This window comes from Indicator indicator, chromosome 26 (genome assembly GCF_027791375.1).
Source record: "Indicator indicator isolate 239-I01 chromosome 26, UM_Iind_1.1, whole genome shotgun sequence".
NCBI classification, from domain to species: domain Eukaryota; kingdom Metazoa; phylum Chordata; class Aves; order Piciformes; family Indicatoridae; genus Indicator; species Indicator indicator.
The window spans coordinates 16,457,360-16,477,634 of NC_072035.1; the positions used below are offsets into that span (position 1 = coordinate 16,457,360).

Genomic DNA, 20,275 nt, shown 5'->3' on the forward strand with positions numbered 1-20,275 from the left:
CCTCCTGCACCACAACCCCACCAGTGCAGTGAGCACAGCCACCCCCTGCCCCGCCGCCGCGCCCCCTCCCCTCCCCCCACAGCCTGGCTGCCAGCTGCCTCTCAGCCTCCTCCCTCCTGCTCCAACCCCAGCAGCTCTACTCCGGGAGCCAACACCTCTAGGATACACCTGGCCTGCAGAACTCCCTTGGGATCTTTGCTCTTCCCTCCTGAAGGTTTCAGAACCTACAGCAGGGGAGATCCTGGGATGCTCCTTCCCGCACGGACACCGCTGAAGCAGCCTCCTGGACATTCTGTTTCGTCTTGTGACTCCTCCTGTGTGCGCTGCAGCAGCGGAGCCGCCGGCAAAGGGAGAGGGAAGCTCAACATCACACATCGGCTCCCCCCTGATGTTCCCCACCACATGTTCTGAGATGGTTTTCTCCGTGTGAGAGTCACTTTGGATGATGTGATTCTGACACTTTGGGAAGGGAAGCACTCCTTTCTCCCAGGGCTTCTGGGATTTTGAGCTTTTGTATCCAGGACTTGCAAGACACTCCAGCAGGATTCTTGAGAATGTCCCAAAAGCAGCAGGACTTTGTCTGGGCAGCACACTGGGAGCAGGATCTGCAGCTCCTCCCTGCCGAAGGGCGCTGGGAAGGAGGGGGAGCAGTACCCAATGCTCCTTCAAAGCACAGCCAAGAGATTGACATTTCAGTGAGGTGGCTTTAGAAGCAACTCTGATTGGGACTGAAGGCAGCAGGGGAATCTGTGATGTAGTTCAGGTCTCTATCAAAAACTCAGGCAGGTTTTGCCTGTCAGGAGTACACTGGACACAGGCTGAACAAGGAGGAGATGTCCCAGCAATATGACACAAGCCAGCACACCCCTCACAGACCCAGTCCAGTACAAGACCAGCATGTCCCAGTTGCTCTCATGTTGGTGTGGATGGTCTCAATAAAGTGCAAGCCTGCACAGCAGCACGGCCTGGCTCTGCAGGGGCCACCACGAGTGACCTGCTCCAGAAGCAGCTTCACATCGCCTAAACCACCCAGCAGGTGGGGCCAGGACAGAGGCTGGCGGCTTCGGCTTCCGCGCTCGGGTTCAGCTCATGAATTGGGTTTGCAGGGCTGCAGGGGGTACCAGCACAGACACCCCCCCGCCCCCGCGGTCTCAGCCACCCCTCCCACAGCGTCCCCGCTCCGAGCCGCAGGTGCTGAGCTGCTGAGCACGGCCCTGGGCGAGCAGTGCCCCGTCACGGCCGAGGATAACTAAAACCCACTCTAAGAACAGAGAGGCAGGGGGCTCTCCTGGGGAGCCACATTCCCATCTCTTCTAGCAGCAACAAGTTCCCAAACAGCAGGTTGGCGTTTGGGAGGAACAGGAGTGATTGAAAGCAGGAGCGTTGCCGCGACAGGTGCTCAGGCTCTGCCCCAGGGCCGGGCTGACTCCCCTCCTCTTCCCTTCCTCTGCGACTCCTCTGTCTGCAGCAGTTCACCAGCGGGACCAGTTCGATACAGAGGGGAAGCCTGGTTCAAGTGCAAGCTCCCTGCCCACGTCCCCGCTCCTCCAGCAAACAAACACAGATATATTATTATGTACACACACACGCTGACACGTACACACAGAGAGGACAGAAAGGGAAGGGGAGAGCTGGGGAAGGAGCCTCCCACAAGCCAGCAGCACTTCCTCCAGCTCTGTGCTCCGCGCCCCGACCTCCTCCAAAGCGCCGCGGGGCTCTCGCCACCGCCCCGCCTCGGCCCTCCCAGCATGGGCACCGGCACGGCTGCTCCCCCGCCGCTCCCAGCACGGGGCTCTAATTAGATGTGGCAGTGATGGGCTTGTCCAGTTCGAGATCAAGGCTGGAGCTGCTGGGGTGCAAGCTGCTGTAGCACGATTTGCAGACTCTGCTGGGTTCAAAGAGCTGCTGGCTGGGAACAGGCACCTTCTGGTTACAGCAGCTGGAGCAGAACACGTTGCCACAATTCCTTGCAGCAGGAAGAGGGGAGAGAAGGAAAAGAAAAGATTAGAAGCAGTCTGACAGCTACCTGAGTTCTGTAACTGCAGTGGTCACAGCGTTGTGATGGGGTCAGCCCTGGAGCTGCTCTGCCCTGAGTCCAACCGTCCAACATCTGCACCCTCTGCTTCCCAGCTCTGGAGGGGAAGCAGAGCGCTAGGGACAGACCCCAGAGGGGAGCACAAAGGGACCCATGGTACAGAATGACAGCTCCTTAAACACCTCCAGCCTGACAGCTCTTCTGTACCACTGGCTCATGTCAAACTGGAGGGAACCAGACCACCAGACCCCCTCCACGGACAAGCTCTCCCCACATCCCATGGAGGAGCTCAGTTGCCCAGCACTGCCTCTGCTACCCTGGGGCACCTGGCTAGGAGAGCTGAACCAGAGCAATCCTGGGGCCAAGCTGGAGCACCTCCACTATGGGGACAGACTGAGGGAATTGGGGCTGTTCAGCCTGGAGAAGAGAGGGCTCCAGGGAGACCTTAGAGCAGCCTTCCAGGACCTGAAGGGGGCTACAGGAGAGCTGGGGAGGGACTTTTGACAAGGGCTTGTTGTAACAGGATGAGGGGCAATGGTTTGAAGCTTAAGGAAGGCAGATTTAGACTGAAGATTAGGAAGAAATTCTTGACAGTGAGGGTGGGGAGACACTGGAACAGGTTGCCCAGGAAGGTTGTGGATGCTCTCTCCCTCAAGGTGTTCAAGGCCAGGTTGCATGAGGCCTTGAGCAACCTGGGTTAGTGGAAGGTATTCCTGCTCCTGGCAGCAGGGGATTGGAACTGGATGGTCTTTAAGGTGCCCAAAGAATTCTGTGATTCTGTGAATATGGTGCTGTGGCCCCTGACCCAGGTCTGCACTAGACAAACTGAGTACCACAGCCCTGGGGGCACTTTGGGGTTTCTCTTTCAAGAGCACTGATGCAAGTTTTAAGCCTGGGACAGATGAAACAAGTTAACTCCAGTGTTGGTGACACCATCCTCCCCTCTCCCCAGCAGCGTGGTCCCTTCTGTGGCATTCCCAGCAATCCCCCACTCCTGCGTAAGGTGAACCAAGTCAAGAGGGATCATGCAAAGCCAGGAGATGGGCAGCCAGGATCTCATGCTCGGCAGCGAGGCCGCTGCGGCTGGCATGCACACAGGGCATGCACCTCGCAGGAGGCAGGGACAGCAATTAAACCTGGCCACTAATTACCTGTTCTTCAAAACCTGCTGTGCCCTGTCCTCCCAATTCCTCTTTTCTCACAGGGAGCTCAGCAGAGCACTCCAGGGACAGGAACATTCCAAGCTGACCTCCATGCCTGACGCCCCCTCCATTAACCCTTTGGCACCAGGGCTTAGTGCCATTAGCATTTTGCTCTACACAAGAACTGCTGCTGCCAGGAGACAGCCAGAGGATTCTGCCTGTACCCAGCTGCTTCCACTGCCAAGAAACCAGACTTCCAGGTGCTGGGCACTGATGGGGAAGGAGTCAGCAGAGGAATCCCATTTCTCACTTCACAGGGCTCATTTTCTCAGCTCTGCAACATGCTAACCCCAGCCCAGGAGGCTGCAAAGGGCCTGCAGCAGCCCTGGGCTTCTCAGGAGCCCCCTCAGGAATTACCATCAGAAAGAGCATCAGAAAGAAGCAGCCCTGTGAGGTGTCCTGCAGAACTGCCCCACAGCTCTGCTGCTCAAAGCACCATTATCCAGCAGGAGCTGGCTGGTGAGGCTGGAAAAGCACCAGAGGGATTAAAACAAATCTCTGGTTGTCATAGCTCCCCAGCCTCCTAATGCATGCTCAGGGGGTTTGTGTTGTTTTAGCCTCCTGTAACAGATCACAGTGCCCTGTGCCTGCTCTCCCTCCAGCTTTGGAGAGCTTCAGCAACTCCTCTCTCTCTCTCCTGGTGGTCCTCTGCTTCACTTAAGATTAAAAAGAGACCTTACAAAGCATGCTGGAAAAGTGATCTTGCTCCTCTGAGGAAGGGTGACTTTACCCTGTGAGGCTGCACCTCAAATCCTGGGTTCAGTTTTGGGCCCCTCATTCCAAGAAGGACATGGAGGGTGTCTGGAGCAGGTCTGGAAGAGGGCAACAAATCTGGTGAAGGGTCTGGAGAACAGGGCTGATGAGGAGCTGAGCAGCTGAGGGAACCAGGGCTGTTCAGCCTGGAGGAAAAGGAGGCTGAGGGGAGACTTTCTCACTCTCTACAATTGCCAGAAAGGAGGCTGGAATGAGGTGGGGGTCAGATTCCCAAGTAGTAAGTGACAGGGCAAGAGGAAATAGCCTCAAATTGTGCTAGGGGAGGTTTAGGTTGGAGATTAGGAAAAATGTCTTTGTTGAGAGTGGTCAGGCACTGGAACAGCCTGCCCAGGGAAGTGGTGGAGTCACCATCTCTAGAGGTGTTCAAAAAGCATGTGGCCATGGCACTCTGGGACATGGTTTAGTGCCCATGGTGGTGTTGGGTTGAACTGGATGACCTTAGAGGGCTTTTCCAACCTGCATGATTCTATGTAAACTCAGGCTACAGCACCTCTTCTCACCAACTCACAGACCTCCACCCAGTTTTGGTGACACCAACCCTCTCCCAGCTTTCACTGGCTGCTGCTGCCATGGGATTGTCGGTCCTAAACCACGCAGCAGGGCTTCTGTCACCACACTGCCCAAAGATACCAGAATTGTTTGAGAACAGGGGGACCTCTCCCCAAAACAGGACAATAAAAGGGGAAAGAATCAAAATTAAAAGCATGAAGGCTGAAGTGCAGGGCAGCCTCTGCTCAGTTAGAAGTGAAGCATCTCTGTTACCCACACACACAGTGTTAGTGTGATCCACCTCCCAGCTGAAGCTACCAAAAGCGAAGTGCTGAATGAAGAGAGACCCAGGGTCTGAGCACCCACAGGCCCTGCCAGCCAGCCACAGCTCACCTCCAGTGACTGCTGGGCACGTGAATGACAAAGAGGGGGAGGAAGTTAGTGTGGAGGAGTTACCAAGAGAAGACAGACAACAGGCAGAGGATGCTGGAAATGCTCACCAGATCTGATCAACACGGTCACTGTCCCTGCAAGGAGGGGAGAGAGAGCTCAGAGGGGAATGAGCAAAAGAAGCAAACGGTGGCAATGAAGGAAGTTGGAAGTTCTTATCCTGCTCAAGGCCTTACAGGGTGCAGGTTTCAGCTCCTTTTCACTCTCAGGAAGATGCTGAGCAGCCTGCCACTGATCCCTGGGGTGTTTGGAAGTGAGTACCATGGGAATAGTACCTGGAGATAGATGTTCAAGGCCAGGTTGAATGAGGCCTTGAGCAACCTGGTCTCTAGTCGGATGTGTCCCTGCCCATGGCAGGGGGGTTGGAACTGGACGATCTTTAAGGTCCCTTCCAACCTAAACCATTCTGTGAATTTATGAATCTTGGGTTTCTTCTTGGTTGCCTTTCCTTAGTGCTCTCTACCAAGAGCAACCAGAGTTTATGTGGACAGCCTGCTCAGCCAGATTAGACATCTGAAAGCTGAAGAAGGAAGACTCTAAAGGGCAGTTTGCAACCAATCTTGGAACCCTGAGCCACTTTTAGTTCCTTGTGGTGTTGAGGGTGTCCTGTGTGCATCCATGTGCTAGGATTTCTGTAGAGCCCAAGTCTAGGAGACCAGAATGTGGATGCCAACTGTGGGTCAGCCTGGGGAGGTACTGCTGACTGGGTGCAAGTCACCACATACCTCTCTGGGAGGAGGTTTTAGGGGAGTTACAGTGGTAATTTCCTCTGTCCTCCTCCCAGAGGGTCTTAAGACCTACAAATTGGCACCAACACCATGGACATGAAAAAAAAACAACTCATTCAGCTGCTCTTCATTCCTCCCTGGGCTGGTTTGTCTCCACAAGGAGCCTTAGTGGAGTGCAATATAAAATGGACACCAAACATAAGTGGGATTTCAAATCCACTACAACTTCCACATCCAAAGAAGCAGGTGGTAACTGCCAATTGTTTAAATGATGGTTCTTGCCATGTTTTTTTCATGTCCAGGAATCAGGAATAGGAATTTAGTTGAAGAAGACCTTAGAAAGCAGAGATTCTCTAACTGCAGTCTGAGCTAATCCAAAGGCCTCTGCCACCTGCTCTTCCCTAAGCCCCTGCTGCCTGTGCTGTTTTAGCCTCTGTGGGCACTATGCTTGGGAAAGAATAGTCCAGAAAACTTTCCTTTCACAGATTTTCCTTTTCAGAGTCTCTTACAAGAGCAATGTAATGCAAAGGGAAGGATGGTTAGAGAAGGAAAGGAGCAGATTTACATCCAGGGTCATGTATTTGCAGCACTGAACTACTGAATGCTACAGTAACAAACCACTGGTTTTGATGATTTACACGCTCTGAAAAAGCTAAACCAGCCAAACAGCTGCCTCCAAATGCAGTCTGAGGAAAAAGGCAGGATCTGTTTAGGCTGGGGAGGAGCAGACACCAAATCTGGCTAAGTGTATCCTCTAGAGGAACTGGGAGTGAGCAGGAGAAACTGTTCTGCTCTTCCGAAGCACTGGGCTCCTTCAGGAGCCCTGCTCTGAAACACCCATTCTGGCTCCATCCTGGAGAAAGGAACTAGATGTGGAGAGAAAAGCCTGGCTGAAGAAGGGAGGGAACAACCCCAGCTGTGCCCCTGGCTCCCTGCAGAGGTTACCTGCAGTGGTGCTTCCTGCTGGCGAGCCAGAAGGCGCTGTCACAGCCATAGCAGTGTGCAGCCAGGTGGTCTGGAAGCCATCGTGTCACCTGGGGGAAAGAGGAGACAACTTTATCAAGGAGAGGGCCATTAGAAACAGACCCATCTCATCTGCACTCAGTGTCATCAAAGCAAAGCAGCACGAGGCAAGTCTGTGTTCTGAGCACAAATTCAGTGTTGGCAGCAGTTGAAGACAGACAACAGAAACCTTCCCTTTGAGAACAGACAGCACTGTGCTCCCCTCAGGCACAAACAAAGCCATGAAGTCCAGTTCCTTGGGGTTTTCTGTGCTTTAGAAGTGTCCAGGCCAAGAACAATCCCCAAGCATGTGTCCACCTAAGGCTGCTTTAGCTAAGCATCCCTTCCACAGCTCCTCAGAGAGTTCACACAGACAAGCAGAGGGCTCATAGGCACAGGTACCAATATTTAAAGTGTGAGACACAAGCGAAGTGCAAGGAAGATAGCTCACAAGAAGGGGCACATGACCAGAGGCTGCAGGAGAACTCCAATCATGAACATCCCATCCTAGCAGAAGAATGAGTGGTTTACAGGGATTTAGTCTGTACCTCTGTGTCCTGTTTATCCACCTGCTCCCAGCTGGCTTCAGAGAAAATCTCTGTGCTGCAGCGAGACAAGCAGTTCTGATCCAGATTGCTTTCCGAGTCGGGTATAGAAGTCTGTTGGCAAACAAACACAGCTGAGCAGAAACCTCCCCATAGTCCTCCTGCCACACAAACAAAAGCTGGACACTTGTGGGGAGAAGAAGAGAGGGATCCTCCTGCTAAGGAAGAGCAGGCAAGGTCTGCACTGGAAGGGTGTCAGAAACAGTCACCAACTGACAGCATACATGGCAGCAAAGGCAGGAGGTGGCTCTCTGCATGGGACTGGCCAATGCTGTGTGCTAAAGCAGTTTGTGCAGTGGGGAACTGCAAAAGAATCCCTAAAAAAAAAAAAAAAAAAAAATCAAAAAATCCCAGCAGGTCAGATTTTTACCCTCTGATGGCAAGATGATGTGAGGTAGAATGGATTTTAAATCTATTTTCTGCTGTCCAGAAAAATTTGGGGGATTAATCAAAAAGCTGTGACCTGTGGCTCCAAGGTCATGGCCAAATTTCCTTTCCAAGGCTGTTTCACCTTCCAAACTGGTTCTAGTGATAGACAGATCCTTCTGTCAGCAAAAATTCTGGAACACAGGAGCCAAATCAGACAGGAGCAACTCAGAAAGGGAGCCAAATATATATATTCCATAGGGATTCTGGAGGAATAATCCTTCCTCAGTAGAGTCTATCCAGGTAGAGCTGGATTTTAGTTGACTTAAAATTCAGCAAGCCCTTAAAGAAGATTAAAAAACAGCAAGAATCTTGAGCTGATGCCTTTTTGTGCCTGAGGAACTTGTGTCTCTGGAGCTCCAGAAGAAAACCTGCTGCTCCCAAGCTGAGGCACAAAGAGAAGGTAGAGAACAGACTGTGCTCACTCCCAGCCCTACACCTCACTTTGTAAAAGCCCTTAAAAGCAGGAGTATGATCAATAAAACCAAAGATCCAACTATCCCCAGGGAATAGGGGTGCCAATGACACCCAACTAAACCAACACTGAAATGGACACCCAAAGGAGCATGTGGAGCTGTTGACTCCAACGTGGACAGCCAAGAGGGCTCTGAGTGGTTTTTCTCACACCAGCTGTACCTGGGACTATCCAGCACCTCTGCCTCTTGGGAACAATATGAAATGACACAAAGAGAAGCTGGAACCCTCCCACCCATCACTCTTCCCCCTGCCCCAGTTTTGCAGGTATGTAAAACACATTCTCATGTGCATGCAGGAAGAGGACATTTTGGATGGGTGTTATGCCAACCTCAGGAATGACAAAGCCACTGCTCTGCCCATTCAAACCACAGCAAGGTATAGAAGCTGCTGCAGAGATTAGAAGCCTCCTCATGGTCCCCTTCTTGCCCCTTTCCTCCTCCTATGTCTGCCTGCTGTCCCAAGGAGCAATCCTTGGTTATTTCCCTCAGCTTTTGAAAATTCAGGTTTTGTAGCAATCTGCTGCAGCTCTGTTCTCCAAAGTCTCTACAGCACAGGATTCCATGATCTCAGTGTTGCATCCAAGCAACAGCAATTGGATTTCTTTTCATCTTTTATTACTATTTAGTGGTCAAAAGAGAAGAAATAAGCAAAATGAGGTAGGGGAGAAGCAAGTTAAAAACCCTTCTAAGATATAGAGAGATGTATCAAAAACTTGCTGTTTATTGAGATCTTCAACCTGGAATTCACTTACTTCATTTCTGATTTTAACATTGCTTTTGTAACCACAACTACAGAGTTCACAGATTCATGGAATAGGTTGGGTTGGAAAGGACCAACTCCCCTGCTATGGGCAGGGACACCTTCCACCAGGACCAGGCTGCTCAAGGCTTCCTGAGCTCTGGGCAGCCCAGCCATCTGAAAAGGAGGAGGTGGGGGGAGCTTGAATCTCATGGGTTTGAGCTACCAGAGCAGCCAGTGCTGCATCTTTCCCTGAGCAGGCAAAGCACCAAAGATCAGTCCTACACTACTGTCCCAATGAATGCCACAGTCACATCCTTAGGAAAACATCTGAAGACAACAGTGAAGTAAATGTGTTTTGTTTGAGTGAGGCCCATGGAGGTGTTTGAGAATACCCAGGTATGTTTGGGTACCCATCTTGAAGCAGACCTTTGGGCCATTTGTGCTCAATCTGAAGTCCAGTGAAGATATCAGTCATTGCTAACTGCCATTTGTCAGTTGTTTGCCCTCTTCAGGATCACAGAATGGCCTAGGTTGGAACAGACCTCAGACCCATGGGCAGGGACGTTGGAGTAGATGCTCTCTGAGGTCTGTTCCAACCTGCCATGGGCAGGGACCACCTCTCAACCAAGGCCTCATCCAGCCTGGTCTTGAACACCTCCAGGGGGGAGGCATCCACAACCTCTCTGGGCAACCCATTCTAGAGTCTCACCACCCTCAAACTGAAGAACTTCTTCCTAATCTCTAAACCTATTCTCCCTCAGTTTCAAACATTTCCCCTGTCCTGTCTCCAGACACCCTCATGAAAAGCTCCTCTGCAGCCTTCCCACAGGTTCTCTTCAGCTATTGGAAGGCAGCTCTAAGGTGCCCCTGGAGTCTTCTCATACCCAGGCTGAACAACCCCAGCTCTCTCAGCCTATCCTCAGAGCAGAGGTTTGTAAAATGCTGCATGGTGAAAAAGAAAAAAAAAAAATAATCACTGCCTGTCCAACAAGCCAAGGGCTGAGAACACAGCGAGATGCAGCTCATGTTTGCAGAGGTGGCCCAATGCCCATCACTGCCCGTGTCACTTACCACTTCATCTCCATAATCACCATTGAGGCGCAGGGAGCTGTTGAGGAACTGGCTCTCCAAGCGGCTCTTCAGCTCCTGCACTTGCTTCTTCAAGGTCTCCACCTCCTGCTGATGGCCGGTCTCGATCTGGCGCAGGCGCTGCTGGATGACATCGGTGTAGACGGGCATCCCGTCGTCGTCCAGGTGGCTCCTGGCAGGTTGGTCCGGGCTGCTCGCTGCCTGCTGCTTCCCCAGCTGACCCAACACCCACTTCTGGTGCAGGTTCCTCAAGTGGAACTGTGTGGAGCTGCAGCTGGCCGTGGAGACCTGGCGGCTAAGCGAGGCCTTCAGCCTGCCCTCCTCCCCGTTCAGGCAGTGGCCGTTGGTGGTGTGGTACTTCTGGGAGCTACCAAACCCCGCGGGCTTCTCTGCCACCTTGTTCTCGGGCTCCAGCTCCCCATTGCACACAATCTCATCTTTACATTCAGCTAAAGGCAAGGCACAAGGGGAAGGCATCAGGATGTGTGTGGTGCTGCTACCAGAAGTCCTGTGTGCTCTTGTTCCCAGTTTCTGGAGCTCTACCATGCTCTCCCACTCTGGCCTGGCTGCCGTGGGCCAAGCGCGTTCCTCCGCGCTGTTGTTGATTGGGTGAGGTCTGTGGCAAGGACCCTTGGGAAGGGGCTCCTGCTTTGATTCGTTCTCTGTTAAGGTTTCTGTGGAGCTTTCAATGTTGGATGTTCTTGTCTCGTGTGGGATTGTGATAGGTAAGGGCAGGCTGGCCTGCCCTGTGCTGTGCAGGCTCTCTGCTTCTCCTTGAAGCTTGCCAGGGCCGTCCTCCTCTGCGCTCACCTGGGCATCTCTATTTACAAAGCTCTCCAAAGGAATAGGCTGGAGTCCTTTCACCTGAGGTAGCTTCTGGACAGCGTTACTGAGGTCAGCAAGCTCCTCCTCTTGTCCTTTAAGCTCAGAAGCACCTTGTGAGACTGGATGTGGATTGGATGCTGGATTGTTCATCGCGACACCTTTATTCACCTCAGCCTTTTCACAGAGGTCATTGACATACCCATGGAAGTTTTCAGCTCTCTTCTCCTTCTCCAAGGCAACCTCATCCCCTTTACCTATTGTCTCTAGGTTACCCCTCAAGTGCTCCTCCAGACCAACGTCATCTTTAGTGGCCTCTTGCAAAATGTTCTCCATCTGCCCCTCTGCCACGCAGGCAGCCACAGACAGCTCTGCTCCCAGGGGGGCCCTGCCCTGCTTGCCCAGGCTGTCTCCCTCGAAGGGGTCATCCCCAGCAGTGCCCAGGCTGCTGAGCTCCAGGGACCGCCGGTGCTCCTGCCACTTCTCGTTGAGGCTGGGGTCGCTGCTGCGGCGGTTGGCGGTAGGCACGCTGCTGTCACAGGCAGTTGTCAGATTGTCAAACGACCTTGTCTTTGGTAACCTGCAAAGGTACAAATCATCAGCATCCAAAAGCAGGGGATTTTGGTGGTTTTTTTTAAGCATTTAGAGACCTATAGTTTAAAAAGTGCCCCCCAGCATTAGGAGAGTAACAAGCTGGTAGCTAACGGGCTTCTGTGAAGTTATCACCTAGGAGCACATTTCAACCATCTGTAGTGCAGAGCAGCTTCAGTACTTTCTTTGCTTGCCATCAGGAAAATATGTTCAACCAGATTTCAAACGTTCCCTTTAGCACAGAGCAGAGGTGCTTACAGCCTGGGCACACCTCCCACTTAACATGTGCTCAGAAGCACTGGACAAAAAAGCAGAGAAATAGTTATGCAACACAAAAAAAGGACTCAAATTCCAGACAACTAAACAAAAGCTCACACCCCACAAGGCTGTAAGGAATCCTACAAGGCTGTGCAACACCCAGAGCTTAACTCCATGTGCTGATCTTCATAGAATGGTTTGGGTTGAAAGGGACCTTAAAGATCATCCAGTTCCAACCCCACTGCCATAGGCAGGGTCACCTTCTGCCAGACCAGGTTGCTCAAGGTCTCATCTAACCTGGCCTTGAAAACCTACAGGGAAGAGGCATCCACAACCTCCCTGGGCAACCGGTTCCAGTGTCTCACCACCCTGTCAAGAATTTCTTCTTAATCTCCAATCTAAATCTGCCCTCCTCAAGCTTCAATCCATTCCCATTACTACAAGCCCTTGTAAAAAGTCCCTTCCTAGCTTTCCTGTAGCACATTTGGGTACTGGAAGGCCACCAGGAGGTCTCACTAGAGTCTTCTCTTCTTCCGGCTGAACAGTCCAAACTCTGTTATGCTATCAGCTCTCACAGCTGAGACAATGCCAGGCCACCAGACCCCCAGATAACCCCAGAAAAACCCTTCCCTCCCCCTTCAAGTATTCTCCTTTTTATATCCCATAATATTCTCTGTTGATCTTACTTCACAGGATGGGATTTCTGGGCTGGAGGCTCACCTGCCCAGAGGCTGATCTTCAGGGCTAGAGCCTGGCACAGGGTAGGGGGCACAGGTGTCGTCGGCAGGGGTGGAGGGGGAGGAGCAGGGCAGGTAGACAGCACTCCAGAGCATGAGGTTCCGCACATGGCACACAGGGTACAGCACCTGTGGAGAGAACAGGCCCTGCTCAGAAAGGCTGAACCCAGGAGCTCTGCAGGTCTGGCTGCAGGAGGTTGCTGTTCAGGGCTGCAAGAGGAGGCTCTGCCAGGTCTCCAGCTCACTGGGAAGGGCAGCTGAGCAGCACTGGCATTTGCAATCAACTCCACTTGGCTCTCTCATTATCTCCCCTTTCAGAGGCAGAGGCTGAGGTGTAACAACGGTGCCTTTCAGCCTCTCCTGAATGAATTGCTGCAATGTGCTCTCTGTGAATCTACACCTTAATAATGTTGGGAGCAACTGAAACTGCTGCAGAATTCAGGGACCCGTTGTTAGTGCAGAGATCTCCTTGCACTTTGCGTTGCAGGGCTGCCATACGAGAGCTGAACTAATAACCCCTTGCACTGCTGCAGTTCCTCAGAGCCAGCCCTGCCTGCAGTGGAAGCACTCACATGGTAAAAATTCAGTGCTTGCAGAAATCCTTTGCTGAAGAGGCAGCTTGCTCTTAAATGGGATTCCTTGAGTCTGAAACATGCTTTCACAGAATCCCTGAACCCAGCATGGTGGGGCTTGGAAGTGACCACAGGGGATCATGCAGTCCAAGCCCCCTCCTAAAGCAGGGGCACCCACAGCAGCCTGTCCAACTGAAAATGTGAAGTATTACGAGAAATGAAGCTGTGCTAAAGAATCTGAGCTGTTTTCTGTTTAGATCAAATGAACCTGAGACAGTCTAGGTCTGTGTGCAGTTCTAAGACACTCCTCTGACATAGCTTAGTTTTCTAGAAAGGTCTGTTTGTCCAACACCAAAATGTTTTCTGCTGCAAAAACCAAGTGAAATGTTTCATTACAGCAAAGGCATTTCCAGCAGAGAGACATTTCTGAGGTTGCCTTTGACATTCCTCAAATACCAGCAAACTTAATGCAAGGCTTGAATTGTCAGAGTGAAGAGTGTTGAAAGGTGCACCAGGCTGAGGAGAGTGGAGCATGCCCTTCTGGGGTGCCCTGCCTCTACACTGTGCTTGGGATGCCAGCGAAGCCATCACAGAATCATTAAAGTTGGAAAAGAGTTCTAAGATCATGGAGTCCAACCATAACCCAACTACCACGGCCACTAAACTCTATCCCGAAGCACCACATCTGCAGCTCCTTGAGCACCTCCAGGGATGGTGACTCCACCATCTCCCTGGGAAGTCTGTTTCAATCTCTCATCACTCTTGCAGGAAAGAAATTTTTCCTGATGTCCAACCTAACCCTCCCCTGACACAACTTGAGGCCATTTCCTCTCACCCTGTCGCTGGTTACCTGGGAGAAGAGACCAAGCCCAGCCTCATTCCAGCTGTAGAGAGCAATAAGGCTCCCCCTCAGCCTCCTCTTCTCCAGACTAAACAACCCCAGCTCCATCAGCTGCTCCTCATACAATGTCCCCAAACCCCTCCCCAGCCTCGCTGCTTTTCTGTGGACACCTTCCAACCCCTCAATTCTTTCCTGTGCTGTGGTGCCCAGAACTGAACCCAGTGCTCAGGCTGTGACCTCACCAGCGCCCACTACAGGGGCACCATCACTTCTCTCCTCCTGCTGGCCACGCTATTGATGATGCAGGCCAGGATGCTGGTGGCTTTCTTGGCTACCTGGGCATACGTTGGCTGATATTCAGCCCTCTAACCAGCATCCCCAGGTCCTTTTCCACCAGGCTGCTTTCCAGCCACTCAAACCCACATCTTGCTTGGGACTGTTGTGACTCAAGTGCAGGACCTGACACTTGGTCTTGTTAAAGCTCTTCCCTCATTACAGTGCCCCACTTAGGCATCTCCTTAAGGTCCACACTTGTGGTGGTGCCTGCAGGCCCTAAGGGGCTGGAGGATACATACAGATTCCGACTGGGAGGAGTAGAGCAGGTTTTTGAAGGCTTTGTTTGCTGCCCGCAGCAAAGACCAGACAGAGCAGGTCCGTTCCTGAGTGTGTTTTTCTCCTCTCTCTTTCGCATTGTTGCACAGGAATGTACCAAAGAGGCAGGAGTAGGTGTGCTGCACCAATTTCACCTGCACAGACCAAAACAGACAAGAGTCACATGGCAGAAGAGATCAGCTTCACTGACAAGTCAGCAGTCAGGCTTCAAAAGCAACAGATCCTTCCTTCACAGGCCAGTGCATCCCCATTCTGAGGCTGCCACATGAACACACCCAGCACTTTGTGCACACCTCCTTACAAACTCATTGCAAAAGAATTTGACCACTTTGCAAAGTCAGAACGGAATCAGAAAAAGCAGGAACAAAAAATATAAAGGCAAAAGAGATTTTCATAATCAAGCAGAAAAGTTTTGCTGATTCAAACTCAGAGCCCTGTAGGATAGGCAAAGAAGAGAATCATGCCACCTCTGTCACAAAGCATGACTGCAGCACAGAAATTCTGATCATTATTCACTCTGTGCTCTGGCCCCAGCCTAACAAAACAGCTCAATCCGAACTTGACTTTAAGCAGACAAATGACTTCTATGGGCTGATTCGGACGTTTAAATGAAGACAAGTCCTTCAGTACTCCAATCCATCAGGGACTTTCCTCTGAAAAGGGCAGAGCACTGAGGGGTACATCCACACACAGCTCTTGGAGCTCAGCAGTGTGCTGGGAGGCTGGTTACAACCTCACGTATCTCATTTCACAGCCCAGCTAAGCCAGGGTGGTACTCAGTTACGTGGCTGAGCTGCTGAGTGGTAATTGGAGTCAGCCACCACCACAGGAATGTGCTTGCAATCTCTTTGTGGATCAGACTCTGCATCAAAACTTCTCTTCTTTGGGGTACTAGTCCAGCAGGCAGTGACTGCCACTTCCCCAGATTCCCGCTTTCGGCCTTCACAGCTGATTTTCGACCATCCTAGGTACATTTCTAGGAGAGGAGCTGTCTACTTCAGAAGGAAACAAACCCAGCTCATGTATCCCACACACATTTTCAGCAAAGACACAGAAAAAATAAATGAATGGAAAGGTAAGGGGCCGGTTGGTTTTATAGGAGTCTTCTTCCAGTCCAAATAAGATCAGAGCAGGGGGTATTGTATATTGCCACTAACTCTGATGTTTTTATGCCGTGTGGGTGTTTTATAGTGGAGTTATTTCAGCACCTCTTCAGTGAGACTATTAAATTCATATAATTTCTTTCTCTAACAGAAGTCCCTAAGGGTCCTGTTTCTGCTTGAAGAGTGAGCAGACCTCAGGCCCCATGAAGCATAGAAGTACTTTTGTCTGCTGTATCCGGGCAGTTTCCCGTTACCTTTACCACGCTGCAGCCTACCACAGACAGATGGGACAATCAGAAAGCCCGTGGGGGGCTCTAGAGTGTGTTACTATGGGGAGTGGTTTAGAAGCAGGCTATAGAACAGCAATCTCTCAAGCCACAACTCACAAGGAATGCTTCGTTAAACTCGAAAGAGCAAGGGAACTGCCTCTGGAGCTGATGGACGCAGTCCAGCCACTGTAAAAACACTGGGCAGCGCTCATTCAGGTCATCCGAGTTCTCACCATGGCCACAGCGATCGGCAAACTTGTGGCCAAAATCCAGCCACTCCGTCTCCACTAGCACCTGGAAACCCTGTGGAAGAGAAAGCAGAGATGAAAAGTTCCTATTTGTCTTTCCTTCTGTCCTTCTAAGGTGGGCTGAGAGTCATGGGAATCACTTTGTACCTTCACTCCCATTTCCCTTTGCTGCTGCTCTCATTACTCATCTTTACCTAATTCCTCCCTGTTCTGAAATGCTGCACAATTACAGTAGGACAGACATGGACCTGATGGAGCTGGTGCAGAGTAGGGCCACAGAGATGATCAGAGGGCTGGAGCACCTCTCCTATGAAGACAGACTGAGAGAGTTGGGGCTGTCCAGCCAGAGAAGAGAAGACTCCAGGGAGACCTTAGAGCTACATTTCAGTATCTGAATGGGACCTCCAGGAAGGCTGGGTAGGGACTGTTCAGAAGGGCCTGTGGGGATAGGCTGAGGAGCAATGGTTTGAAACTGGGGCAGGGCAGATTTAGGTTGGACATCAGGAGGCAGTTCTGCACAATGAGGGTTGTGAGACACTGGAACAGGTTGCCCAGGGATGTGGTTCAGGCCGGGTCCCTGGAGACATTCAAGATCAACCTTCTGCCATCCCTGTGCAGCCTGCTCTAGTTGGAGGGGGCTTGGACAAGATGACCTTGGAGGGTCCCTTCCAACCTCATGCAATCTCTGAAGCTGTGAGTAAGGCAGGTTAAATAGTGACTGGCAGGGAAGCTCCTGATATGGTCAGGCAGTTATAGGTAAGTAGGAACTTTGTCTTGATCAAAACCATCTTTGGGGGTCCCTTCCAACCCCTAACATCCTGTGATCTGAAGCATGGTAATTACCACTTGGACAGGAGAGGACATTTGAAAGCCCTCCCCTGAAAACAATGGGCAGATGTGTCATAGATGAAAACAATTCATCCTCAGCAGGACACCCATGCTCAGAGAGAGCTTGCCTCTGTGCACACCAAGTGTAGCCTGCTCACAAGGTTGATTCAAGGTTGACTTGCATAATTGCTCATGCAAATGGAAAGGGCAAAGGACATTTCAAAACAGTGCCCAGCCAAGCACCTGAATGTGTCACCTCATCTAACAGGACTACTAACTCACCACAGGTCAGGAAGGTTTTGATTGAAGGTTTTTTAGTGGAAAGAGAACTGGTAGAGTGTGCTTATTAAGTCTGTAATTAGAGCAAAAATAATGGCTGAGAGCTGAAAGCCTTAGAACATGGCAGTGCTGAAGACTCCTTTTCCCCAAACACTTCTGATCCTTGTAGGGACAGGTACAGTTTGTGGCTTCCTCTGATGCAGTGGTGACAGAAAGGCAGGCAAAGGGTGTAGAGACAACTCTGAACAGGAATGCTAACACTCTGAGGGACCAGGGGGAGGTTCTGTGCCAAGGCCAAAGCTGTGTTGTTTTGACCTGATGGATGCCAACTTCTAGAACCCAAGAAGTTTCCACAGTTCCATCCAAAAGGCATTGCTACAGTTCAAACTTCTGCTCCTCATGTGTCCAAAGCTTTTAAGTGTCCAGACACATGCTTCTGCTCTAGACAACAAAGGCATCTTATACATGGGCTGCCAGATGGAATCCAGCCATCACATATCACACAGTGCTGAAAAGTGATGATGGGGGTGGAAAAAACATCTAGGCTGAAAAAATCAAGAGAAATAGAACTAAGGGACAGAGGAGAAGGAAAATGTGCAACTGGGAAAACATGCAGTTGGGCAATCTAAAGAAGAGGAAGGCTTTGTATTGATGGTTGGCTGAGAAACTGCAATAGTGTGATGGAAACTGCAATCCATAGCCCTTTGTACTCCATAGTGCTAAGTGAAATATGGAGAAGCACAGAGCATGACTCTGCAGCTCCAGCACAGGGGGACATCATCTGCTGTTGAATTACAGATTCTATTGACACATCCATGTAACTCTATCTGCAGACTACTGCTGGCCAACTCCTGCTGGCTTTGCTGCCTTCTCTAGTGCAAAAAGCTGGAATCATTTAGAGACAGCTGAAATGTAAACTGAAATCATTTATAGCTTGGGTCCTCAGAAAAAGCCTCCAAGTCAGTAAGTGCCCCATGCACTGAGAGGGGGGTCACAAACCTCTGTGGTCCTGTAATAGGGGTCGAGCAGCAGCTTGGCAAGTGCCACTATCTGGGGGGTTCGGTCCCAGCCATCGGAGCAGTGCACCAAGACTGGGCGCTGGTCTCGGTCCACAGCATGAACCACGAGGAGAGCAGATTTCAGGAGCACAGACAAGTGCTGCAGCCACTTGGTGCTTTCCAGAGCAGACAGCCAACTAGAGGAAAACAAGAGAAGACAGTTTTTGCTCTTTTCAGATGTTTTCAGGTTTGGCTCTTTAAATTGATCGAGTTTTAATAGGCTGTGAAAGGCATTTTGGAGCCTTTTTCCTCTGCACCCTGGTGACCACGTTCCCATGCCTGGGACAAAACCATGTAGCCCAGCTGAGGAACAGCCCAACTCATCTGCCTGCTCTGCTGCAGGAGACTTGCAAGAAGATTCAGTAACAAGTCCCCAGTGCAGAGCAGGACATGGCACCAGCCATGAGTAATCTAAGTGCTTCTGGATAACCATTACTTTGAGCAGCTCCTGCTGTCTCCCTCCAAGCTGAGGGTTCAGATGACCCAGCATGCCCAGTACCCCAGTACCCCAGATAGCTTCAATGCAAGGGAGGAACCTGAGGAGACTTTGAAATGTCTCAAATCTGAACTATTCCCAGGCTGTACAAGGTGTGCTGTGGGCATCTTGTGGCTCTCCACTCTGTGAAGATCTACATATCCAATTTAGTTAGGGTGGCCACTCTGGATCTACTGTGAAACCATGGAATGCTCTTAGCAGCAAATTCAGAACAGACAAGTGGTGCAACTACGGTGTCCTAGTGAAGACGCAACCTCAGAAGATCCCAAGATGAGGAGCCACTAGAGGCTGGTTAACCCCCAGCACTGGAAACAGGCCTCCTGAAATGACACTACGGGTGTGTAAAGTACATGGAACACCACTAGAACTTTCTAAAGGAGAGCCAAGCTGTGAAGATTAAAGAACCTGGAAGAGCAGACAAGCCTTAGTGCTAGCACTTAGAAGCCCACCCAGAAGCAGTAAAAGCTTCTCAAAGGCTACAGTCTCAGATCTCATTTTCTAAGTTCACTCCAAAGACAATAATCCAATGGCTTCCTTCAGCTCCAATTCCATGGAAATGAGAAAATATTAGCTTAGTGTTATTACACAGGAAAGGCACCAAGGGAAAACCCACTCAATTCCAGTTTGCACAGCAACAGCAGAAGAGCTCAGCTGCAGAAAGATGTGAACAGAGGCAAGCCCCACCACACATCCACTTACTTTCCTGGGTCTGGCATCTGAGTGCAGAGCAAACGCAGCGACTGGAAGCTCTTCCGGATGGAATGGATGTTGGCCATCCCCATGAACACCACCTCACAGTTGGGGTAATACTCTGCAGGGAAACAGCAACAAAGAGGGAAACAACTGAAAACTGCACTGAGCTGAGTTACTAAAAGCAGCTTTTTCATCCAAACAACTCCCCCCTGTTGCTGTGTGCAGATGCAATAATCTGTTTATGAAGATCCTGTAAGGAGAAGCTAGGATTGGGAGTTGGTGCTGCAGACAGCACAGCAAAACAGGAAAGAGTGGGCAAAGGCTTGGGGTGTTTGCTTCTGGTGGTTGTCTGCACTCTACAAACAGCAGAGCACAAACCCATGGGAACAGTGATGCTGCTGGGCTCCTCCAGAAGGAGAAACATCACCAAGAGAGGATGGAACATAAACACTGAACTGGTGATTTATGGATGTTCTTAAGTGTGGTAAATGAATGCACATTTTATGTAACTTATCACAGAATCAGTGAGGATGGAAAAGACCTTCAAGATCATTGAGTCCTACCACAACCCAACTACCATGACCACTAAACTATCCTGAAGCACCACATCTGCAGCTTCTTGAACATCTGCAGGGATAGTGACTCCACCACCTCCCTGGGCAGCCTGTTCCAACACCTCACCACTCTGTCAGGAAAGAAATTTTTCCTCATCTCCCACCTAACCTCATGTTCAGCCCTCCACCAGCACCCCCAGGTGCTTTTCCAGTGAGCTGCTTTCCAGCCACTCTGTCCCAAGCCTGGAGTGTTGCTTGGGGTTGTTGTGACCCAAGTGTAGAACTCAGCACTTGGT

The 20,275-nt window shown here is 51.0% G+C and overlaps 1 protein-coding gene across 1 annotated transcript in view; it reads right to left on the minus strand.

Annotated features, from left to right (window-relative positions):
* Positions 1-1,746: 1,746 nt before the first annotated feature.
* Positions 1,747-20,275, minus strand: part of MTMR3 (myotubularin related protein 3) — a 47,306-nt gene continuing 28,777 nt past the window's right edge. The window contains exons 10-18 of the mRNA XM_054392875.1: positions 19,432-19,543; positions 18,178-18,373; positions 15,941-16,126; positions 14,415-14,585; positions 12,410-12,555; positions 10,001-11,420; positions 7,229-7,339; positions 6,624-6,712; positions 1,747-1,966 (exon numbers count right to left, since the gene is read on the minus strand). Of these exons, the coding sequence (XP_054248850.1) occupies positions 1,795-1,966; positions 6,624-6,712; positions 7,229-7,339; positions 10,001-11,420; positions 12,410-12,555; positions 14,415-14,585; positions 15,941-16,126; positions 18,178-18,373; positions 19,432-19,543 (2,603 nt within the window). The 3' untranslated portion in view covers positions 1,747-1,794. The remainder of the gene's footprint in view (positions 1,967-6,623; positions 6,713-7,228; positions 7,340-10,000; positions 11,421-12,409; positions 12,556-14,414; positions 14,586-15,940; positions 16,127-18,177; positions 18,374-19,431; positions 19,544-20,275) is intronic.